This window comes from Mobula birostris, chromosome 14 (assembly GCF_030028105.1).
Source record: "Mobula birostris isolate sMobBir1 chromosome 14, sMobBir1.hap1, whole genome shotgun sequence".
Taxonomy (NCBI): domain Eukaryota; kingdom Metazoa; phylum Chordata; class Chondrichthyes; order Myliobatiformes; family Myliobatidae; genus Mobula; species Mobula birostris.
In genome coordinates this window covers 44,149,056-44,159,382 of record NC_092383.1, presented here as the reverse complement: position 1 = coordinate 44,159,382, position 10,327 = coordinate 44,149,056, and the positions used below count along the sequence as shown (strand labels likewise).

Genomic DNA, 10,327 nt, shown 5'->3' with positions numbered 1-10,327 from the left:
GAAAGGAGGAGGAATTATGCACCTTTGCCTGGCTGAGTGCAGACTGTCAGCCATTTTAGCAAGCTCTCTATAGTCCTTCATAGGTGCATTAGTCTATGCAAACTTGATCAGGCATTTGCTACAGGAAGAGTTCTTTAAAAAACAAAAACAAGGATGGTGATATCTCAGGAGAAACAGCATGTGGTCTGTTAGCTCTGAAGGCCTAGCATCCCCCAGGCCGGGCAAGGAGAGCAACTGTTTGGTGCCCCCAGATTTCAATAGTCCAAAAGTCTGCAATAAGTGTGACTTCACTGTGTCGTATTTTTTGCATTCGGGAGGGTGTTCAAGCGGGCTCACCACTCTCACTGCTGTGGAAATACTGAGCAACACTATTATGTAGTAGTATCTGGAGATTTCCCGCAGCGCGAATTGAGCCTCGGCTTGTACAAACTAAGCGACGGAATTTTGCTTCCAAAGCTCCAGCAGTTTCAAAGTGACCATGTTGGCCGACATGTTGAATAAATCTGGTAACGTCCTAGGTATCAGGGTCACCTTTGTAGGTTTTCATAAATAAAACAGCAGAGGCATTGTACATTTAAGGAAAAACATAACAATTCACTTTATTGTCCTCTTTCACCTCAGACGGTTGAAGAAGTTTGGTATGGCCCTCCAAAATTCTAAGAACTTTCTATCAGGGCACGATTGAGAGCATCCTGCATGGCTGCATCACTACCTGGTATGGGAACTGTATTTCCCTCAATCGCAGGATTCTGCAGAGAGTGGTGGGGATAGCCAGCACATCTGTATTCCCACTATTCAGGACATTTACAAAGACAGGTGTGTATAAGAGGCCCGAAGGTTCATTGGGGACCCGAGTCGCCCCAACCACAAACTGTTCCAGCTGCTACCACTGGGAAACAGTACCATAGCATAATAGCCAGGACCAACATGCTCCAGGACAGCTTCTTGCACTAGGCCATCAGACTGCTTAATTCATGCTGATGCAATGTATTTCTATGTTATATTGACTATCCTGTTGTACATATTTGTTATAAATGACTATAATTGCACATTTGAATGGAGACATAATGTAAAAAAATTAAACTCCTCATGTATATGAAGGATGTAAGTAATAAAGTCAATTCAGTTCAATTCAAACACAGAACATAAAGTGTGGTGAAAAACTTCATGGCATTATGTCACCAATCATATCAGCCTCAATAGTGGTGGTTGTGAATTACGCATATGTTTCCACTCCTTACTTACCCTATAGGACCAACCAAGGTGGGTCTTACACAGTGAACATATGTTAGGGCAGTAAGGAGTGCAGAAGAACAAAGAGTTCTGGAAATATTGGTCCATCGGTCCACAATCCATTGAAAGTGGTGCCACAGGTAGATAGGGTCATAAAGAAAGCTTTTGGCACATTGGCCTTTATAAGTCAAAGTATTAAGATGGAATGTTATGTTGAAGTTTTATAAGACATCGGTGAGGCCTAATTTGGGGTATTGTGTGCCATTTTGGTCACCTACCTGCAGGAAAGATAAAAATACAGTTAAAAGAGTACTGAAAAAATTTACGAGGATATTGCCTGGTCTGGAGGACCTGATTATAGGGAAAGACTGAATGGGATAGGACTTTATTCCTTGGAATATAGAAGATTAAGAAGATTTGATATACATATACAAAACTATGACGGGGCATAGATAGGGTAAATGCAAGCATTTACTGATGTTGGGAGGGACTACAACTAGAGATTATGAATTAAGGGTGAAAGGTGAAAAGTTTAAGGGGAACATGTGGTGAGAAGTTTGCATAGCTACATGGATATGGACGGCTATAGTACCGACGCAGGTCAATGGGAATAGGCAGTTTAAATGTTTCGGCATGTTTCTGTGCTGTACCCTCCTATGCCTCTACGACTCTAATAGAAAATTTATAAATGGATTCTTAAAACACACACGTACGGATCAAGGAGAATCCTGGCGAAACAATTTCCTTGTTCTCTTTAAAAAAAATTTCCACAATTCTGTTCCATCATAATTGCAAAGGTTATCTAGCTTATCTAGATGGGCCAAAATTAAATTGTAGCTTTCTGTCCACCTTGTCTCTGTAAAACATTGACTTTTAAACCAAGCATCTAGAACACACTGTTACTCTACACAAGTTTTAGTTTTTGCATACATAGGCCGCTCATGGCCTGCAACTTATGAAACAGAGGACAGGAAAAGGTTGCTTAATGAAAATAGCTCCCGATCAAATTTTACTTGCAATCATCCTGTCCAGATTGTGACCAGAAAACCACAGAACATGCACACAGGACCAAGGCCAATTTATTAAATCAATTATTCCCCCGCCCACCCAGTTATATGCCAGAATTTGGCATACAAAAGGTGCATCAGAGAAACAAGATCAGGACTGTGTATTTTAGACTTTTTCAAGATAAGTCAGTTGTGACTGTATTATGTATTTTTCCCATTTTATACTTGCATTTCTAAGCAGCAGTTTCACCTGTATAAAGAAATGATTCACACATTATTCTAGAACAGGGGTTCCCACCTTTTTTATGCCATGGACTAATGCCATTAAGCAAGGGGTCTGTGGAGTGCCAGTTGGGAACCCCCATTTCAGTGAACAAGATTAATAATTATATCTGGGCTCTGTTAACCTTTTGTAGCGGAGACGAAATGATATAGGTTTAAGCGCACAGGAAGTAAAGACTGCTGACAGAAACCAATGCTAATTATATGAAAAAAATAGGAAAGTCCAAACCTAACTGTTGCATCACCAGTACTTAGTTGAAGGACCCTATCTATTTCCTGGGGTTGTGCTCTTCATGTTCTTTGTACTGCCTTGTACAAAGAGCCGACAAACAAGTATGAGCTGGATCCTTTACTCAACATCATATTAACATATAAAGCAGCATTTCTAAAATACAATCAATGATCTAACTGTTTAGCACGTCAACACACATGCATTCACTGATCTTACTTATGTATTTTTAATCTCACATTTGTCACAGTTCAAAGTAAATTTGTTAAAGTACATACTGTATTTATCACCATAGACAACCCTAAGATTCATTTTCTTGTGGGCTTACAAAGTAAATCTAACCAACATGATGGACAAATGACCAATGTGCACAAGAGAACAAACTGTGGAAATACACATGGAAAAAAAACCACATAATAAATAAATAAATAATAAATATTGAGAACATAAGGTGAAGAGTCCTTGAAAGTGAGAAATGTTCAGAGATGGGGCGAGCGGAGCTGAATGAAGTTATCCCCTTTGGTTCAAGAGCCCGATGGTTAAGGAGTAATAACTGTTCCCAAACTTGATGCTTTGGGTCCTGAGGCTCCTGTACCTTCTTCCTGATGGTAGCAGTGAGAAAACAGTATGGCTTGTATGGAGAGGGTCCTTGATAATGGATGCTGCCTTTCTGTGGCAGCACTCTGATTAGATGTGTTTAATGGTGGCGAGGGCTTTATCCGTGATGGACTGGGCCATATCCACTATTTTTTGTTGGATATTCCATTTAATGACATTGGTTTTTCCATACCAGATCATGAAGCAATCAGTCAATATGCTCACCACCACACATCTACAGAAGTTCATCAAAGTTTTAGATGTCATGCTGAATCTTTGCAAACTTTTAAGGATATAAAGCTGATGGTTACAGAACACATTATATCCAAATACTGCACATGCACAAGACGTTTCATGTTGCTTTATAATTTAAAACTGGGAAATTGTTTTCAGTTGACAGTACCTGTCCAGTAGAGAGAAAATACGACAATCAACGCATGAAATGTAATTTCCCAGTGCCTTTTGTCACTGCATGAATGAAGACACTGAGAAATGTACTGGTAGTTATGATGCAGCTTCTTTATTCCTCAACACAGGTATGACAGGCATCATATCGAGACACTTTTTAGTCGAAAGGTCTGCCTATGCCCACCACTACACACATTTTATATGCTAAAGATCAAAGAAAATTCAGGACAAGTCAAACAAAACCAGATTTGCAATCTTCCCGCCATCACACCCAATACGTGTTAATGACTGTCGCATCCATGCCATGGAATGTTGATTGATAGGTAGATAGATAGATAGATATACTTTATTGATCCCGAGGGAAATTGGGTTTCGTTACAGCCGCACCAACCAAGAATAGAGCATAAATATAGCAATACAAAAACTACAAACAATCAAACACCAAAATGCAAACCATGCCAGATGGAAAATAAGTCCAGGACCAGCCTATTGGCTCAGGGTGTCTGACCCTCCATGGGAGGAGCTGCAAGTTCGATGGCCACAGGCAGGAACGACCTCCCATGCTTAAATGCAGACAATAAGCCAGTGTCTGTTTCCTGGTCTGCCTAGTCTGTGAACTTATTGTTCAGAGCTGCATTAGAATCAAATCCACAATTCAGATCTAAAGACAACTTCAGCCATCAGTCTTTAGATCTGCTAAATGTGCTAAACCCAAAAATTGCTCCAACATCTTTATTTAGAAGGCGAAGGAAATGTAGCATATCCCTGTCCACCCTCACCATTTTTCATGGATGCACCAGAAGACTGCAAGAAATAGCAGAGAGTGGTAGCCATAGCTCAGCCCATCACAAAAACCAGCCTCTTCTCCACTGACTTTGTTTCCACTCCTTGCCACCTCAGTACAGCAACCAGCATAATCTGAGACATAAATAACAGGTGTTCTTTCTTCTCTCCCCTTCCATTGGGAAGAAGATGCAAAAGCCTGAAAAAATGTACCATCGGGCTCAAGGACAGCTATTATCCTGCCGTCATAAGATTCCTGAAAATAGACCTTTCTTTATATGGAAGATGAACTCTTCACCTCACAAACAACCCACCTTGGCATGACCTCACAATCGACACACCTCGTCATACTTCACAATCGACACACCTCGGCATACAGCATACCTCATAATCTACACACGTCATGACCTCGCAATCTACACACATCGATACACCTCACAATCTACACACCTCGTCCCTCACAATCTGCACAATTCGTCATACCTCACAATTTACAGACCTTGTCATACCTCACAACCTACACAGCTCGTCATGACCTCACAATCTACACAACTCGTCATACCTCACAATCAACACATCTTGTCATACCTTACAATCTACACACCACGTCGTACCTCACAATCTACACACCGCAACACACCTCCTCATGACCTCACAACCTGCACACCTCCTCATATCTCACAATCTACACACCTCCTCATATCTCACAATCTACACACCTCCGCATACCTCACAATCTACACACCTCCGCATACCTCACAATCTACACACCTCCGCATACCTCACAATCTACACACCTCCTCATAACTCACATTCTACACCGCGTCATGACCTCACATTCTACAAACCTCGTCATAATCTACACTCCTCGTCATACGTCACAATCTAGACACCTCGTCAATCCTCATTATACCTCACAATCTACGCACGTGGTCATACCTCACAATCTACACACCACCTCATACCTCACAATCTACACACCTCGTCATGACCTGACAATCTACACACCTCGTCATACCTCAGAACCTACACACCTCGTCATAACCTCAAAATCTACACACCTCCTCCTACGACACTATCGACATACCTCATCATACCTCAATCTACACACCTCGTCATACCTTAATCTACACACATCGTCATAAATCACAATCTACACACCTCGTCATGCCTCTCAATCTACACACCTCGTCATGGCCTCACAATCTACACACTTCGTCATACCTCAGTACCTACACACCTGTCAAGACCTCACAATCTACACACTTCGTCATACCTCACAATCTACACATCTCGTCACGACCTCACAATCTACGTACGTTGTCATACCTCACAATCTACACACCTCGTCATACCTCACAATCTACACACCTCGTCATACCTCACAATCAACACAACTCGTCATGACTTCACAATCTACACACCTCGTCATACCTCACAATCTACACACCTGGTCATACCTCACAATCTACACACCTGGTCATACCTCACAATCTACACACCTCGTCATGACCTCACAATCTACACACCTCGTCATACCTCACATTCCACACACCTCGTCATAGCTCACAATCTACGCACCTCGTCATAGCTCACAATCTACACACCACCACATAAACTCACAATCTACACACCACCACATAACCTCACAATCTGCACACCTTGCCATGCCTCACAATCTACACACCTCGTCATGCCTCACAATCTACACACCTCGTCATACAATCTACACACCTCGTCATACCTCACAATCTACACACCTCGTCATACCTCACAATCAACACACCTCGTCATGACTTCACAATCTACACACCTCGTCATACCTCACAATCTACATACCTCGTCATGACCTTTCAATCTACACACCTTGTCATACCTCACAATCTACACATCTCGTCATACCTCACAATCAACACACCTCGTCATGACTTCACAATCTACACACCTCGTCATACCTCACAACCTACACACCTCATCAAAACATCAGAATCTACACACCTCATCATACATCACAATGCACACACCTCGTCATACCACATATTCTACAGACGTCGTCATACCTCACAATCTGCACACCTCATCATACCTCACAATTTACATACCTCATCATACCTCATAATCTACACAGCTCGTCATACCTTACATTCTACATTCCTAGTCATGTCCTCACAATCTACACACCTGGTCATACCTCACAATCTACACACCTTGTCATGACCTCACATTCCACACACCTCGTCATAGCTCACAATCTAAACACCTCGTCATAGCTCACAATGTCGGCACAGCTCACAATCTACACACCTCGTCATACCTCACAATCTACACACCACCACATAACCTCACAATCTACACACCACCACATAACCTCACAATCTGCACACTTCGTCATGCCTCACAAGGTATGTACACACCTCCTCATGACCTCATAATCTACACACCTCGTCATACCTCACAATCTACACACCTCGTCATACAGCATACCTCACAATCTATATACCTCGTCATGACCTCACAATCTACACACCTTGTCATACCTCACAATCTACACAACTCATCATGACCTCACAATCTACACACTTCATCATGACCTCACAATCTACACGTCGTTATGACCTCAGAATGTACACACCTCATCATGACCTCACAATTGACACATACCTCATCATGACCTCACAATCTACATACCTTGTCATACCTGACAACCAACACACCTCGTCATACATCATACCTCACAATCTACACACCTCATCATTTCACAATTTACACTCGTCATGACCTCATAATATACACACCTCGTCATGACCTCATAATATACACACCTCGTCATACCTCACAATCTACAAACCTCGTCATACCTCATGACCTCAGAATCTACACACATTGCCATGACCTCACAATCTACACACCTCGTCATGACCTCATAATCTACACACCTCGTCATACCTCACAATCTACATACCTCGTCATGACCTCACAATCTACATACCTCATCATGACCTCACAATCTACACACCTCGTCATACCTCACAATCTACCCACCTCGTTATGACCTCACAATCTGCACACCTCGTCATACCTCACGATCTACATACCTCGTCATACCTCACAATCTATACACCTCGTCATGGACCTTACACCTTATTGCCTACCTGCACTGTACTTACTCTGCAAGTTATTGCGTACCTGCTCTGTACTTTCTCTGTAAGTTAATACTTTACTCTGCATCCTCTTTCCGCTTTTCCTGTACAACCTCAAGGTACGCATGGTTTTGAAATGAAACTGAATGGATGCTGAATAGACAAGTTTTTTCCTCACTGTATCTTGCTTTTGACGTTAATAAACCAATAACAGTTCCACAAATGATTCATACACTACTTTCAACACCAATTAAAGTTATAACCTCAGGGTATTTATTGTTATAACAAATCTCAGATGTTCCTAAATATTGCTTTAACAGTAGTATCAGAACTTGAATTTTTCCAGGTTTCAGTATAATGTTTAAATCAGGAAACCAAATGGAAAAAACAGTTACCAATCAATTCTCCAGGCAATTCTGTTCTACTCTGGATTATCAGAATGCCACAGGTGCAGTCATATGTTTAAGTAGACTAAGACAATATTAACCAATTTTTAATTACATCATGGTTTATATTGCAAGATTACCAAAAAGTGACATTTGCTAGGTTCAGTTCAATATAGAATTAAATTTATAAATAAAATACCACAGACTAAATCTTGAAATATTATTGAAAATGTAAGACTGGCAAAATATATTCCTTTAAAATTAGACTGGATCATATTAGTCCATCAATTGTTTAACATTAGAGCTTGTCTTCTGCATTGGTGCTGATTCACCTCCAGTTTACATCTTCAGCTATCTGTCGTCAGTGGTTTTCTCTTCTTGCTTATTGCATACTTCCCATATAGAAAACACAGCTGACAGTTAAGTCTCGTTCCCCCTTTCTATGCTAGTATTTAAGACTGGTTTAATGCTTTTCTAAACTTCAGGATTCTCCATAACGCCTGCCTTGTTGCTGATGGGTTAATTCCCTTATTCATTTAAAACTTCATGTTTAAAACAATTTCCAAAAGAACACACCAATATAAACAGCACATTGCTCTAACAAACAAATCCAAGGTTCATTGTGTGGTACTTCCAGAAAGAGTCTGCTGTATTTCCCAGGACTTTGAAATAATGTTTTTATATATGTGTGAAAATATATTAACAGTTGTTGAATTATTCAAAGATATTAATTGTACCAACACAGCATTATTATTGTTTCACTAAAAGCTTATGAACATTTTTTTGTTAATTTGTAAATTCCAAAAGCAGTGATATCCATCTTAGATTGGATACATCTCAAATAAGCAGTATGGTGATACTGGTGATTGAGCAGGAAACACTAAAGCTTTGATTCTTAGGTTTACAGAGTCAAAGCAAGAAACAGGCCCTTTGACCCACCAAGTTCATGCCAATCCTTAGGCACCCATTTATACTAAACCTACACTAACTTAATTTATTCTTCACACATTCCCATCAACTTCCCCTTTCACTAAATCCTACCAGTCACCTACACAACGGACAATTTACAGTAGTCAATTAACCTACCAACCTGGACATTTCTGGCATCCAGAAGAAACTGAGAGACAACCCACACATGCAAACTCCTCACAGACAAGTCATGGACAAAGCCAGGTCTTGTTGGTCCTACAATGTGCCTACCTAGTTCTGATGGTAAGATCCCATGCAATGTCGTTACAAACAATTCCTTCTTCATTTTGTGAATGGAAGAGAACCAAATTTAAGAGCGGTAGTGCATTAAAATCTATGAATCTGGATGTGTAACAAAAAGTATGATTAATTTTTAAAATATTAATTATTGATGACAACATGGCAACAGGCAATCTCGGTTTTAAAAAGAAGGACAGAAATTACATCTCCTTCTCCCTACCTTGTCATATACTCATCACCCAAATGGACCTTCATGAACACAAAATAGTATTCAACTTTACTTCTCTTAAAGAAAAGCAAGAAGAAAAGATCTGATAATTAATAATTAATGCAGAACCTCTATCCTATTTAAAGTTTATTGTCACCTGAGAAAATCAAAAGAAGCCCAGACTGAACTGAGGATCCAGGCTGGATGCTGCCTCTGACTACAAATGTCAACAAGTTTTAACAAAAGTGTACAAGGTATAAATATGCTCATCTTTGTCATTCTTCATGTAGCTTTAAGGATCAGGAGGAATTCCTTGAATCACTCTACGTATCTTTTCTGCATCTGCTTTAACTGCTGCATTGTTTGGGTCAATCTTAAGAGCTGCTTCGTAATCTTGAAGACCTGCCAAAGCATAAATTAAATATTAAGTTAACAGTTGTAATGTAATATTGACCAAGAAAAGTCCAGCTTGAACCACCAGTGTGGGCTTGGTTGCAAAATCTAATGTTGATAGCAGGGAGCTACAACTGGTTTCAGTCTTTCAAGGGGAGGAAGAGGGAAAATAATTCAGGATTACACATTCATTTCAACAAACATCTGCAGATTAACATTATATATTCATTGCTTGTGCTTCCACTGACATTCACCAGTGTCATTAAACATATCTCTGCAACAAACAAGGGTTACAAGTTATAAACAGTCTGCTGGAGGAACTCAGTGGCTAATCAGCATCTGTGGGAGGAAAGGGATTATTCATTTTTCAGGACAAAATTCTGTATCAAGATACAGGGTTTTGATGCTGACAGATCCTTTCCTTCCGCAGATCCTGCTTCCACCGTTGAGTT

General features: G+C 40.4%; 1 protein-coding gene across 2 annotated transcripts in view; it reads right to left on the bottom strand.

Annotated features, from left to right (window-relative positions):
- Positions 1 to 2,911: 2,911 nt before the first annotated feature.
- dnaaf4 (dynein axonemal assembly factor 4) overlaps positions 2,912 to 10,327 on the bottom strand; it is a 60,268-nt gene continuing 52,852 nt past the window's right edge. Inside the window, exons 9-10 of one of the 2 annotated variants that reach the window (XR_011889083.1) lie at positions 6,870 to 9,884; positions 2,912 to 6,200 (exon numbers count right to left, since the gene is read on the bottom strand). Coding sequence is in view for 1 of the 2 variants with exons in the window: in XM_072278464.1 (XP_072134565.1) it covers positions 9,775 to 9,884 (110 nt within the window). In the remaining variant the exon portion in view is untranslated. Of the gene's footprint in view, positions 9,885 to 10,327 lie in introns of both variants that reach the window. The other variant, XM_072278464.1, reaches the window with a different exon arrangement.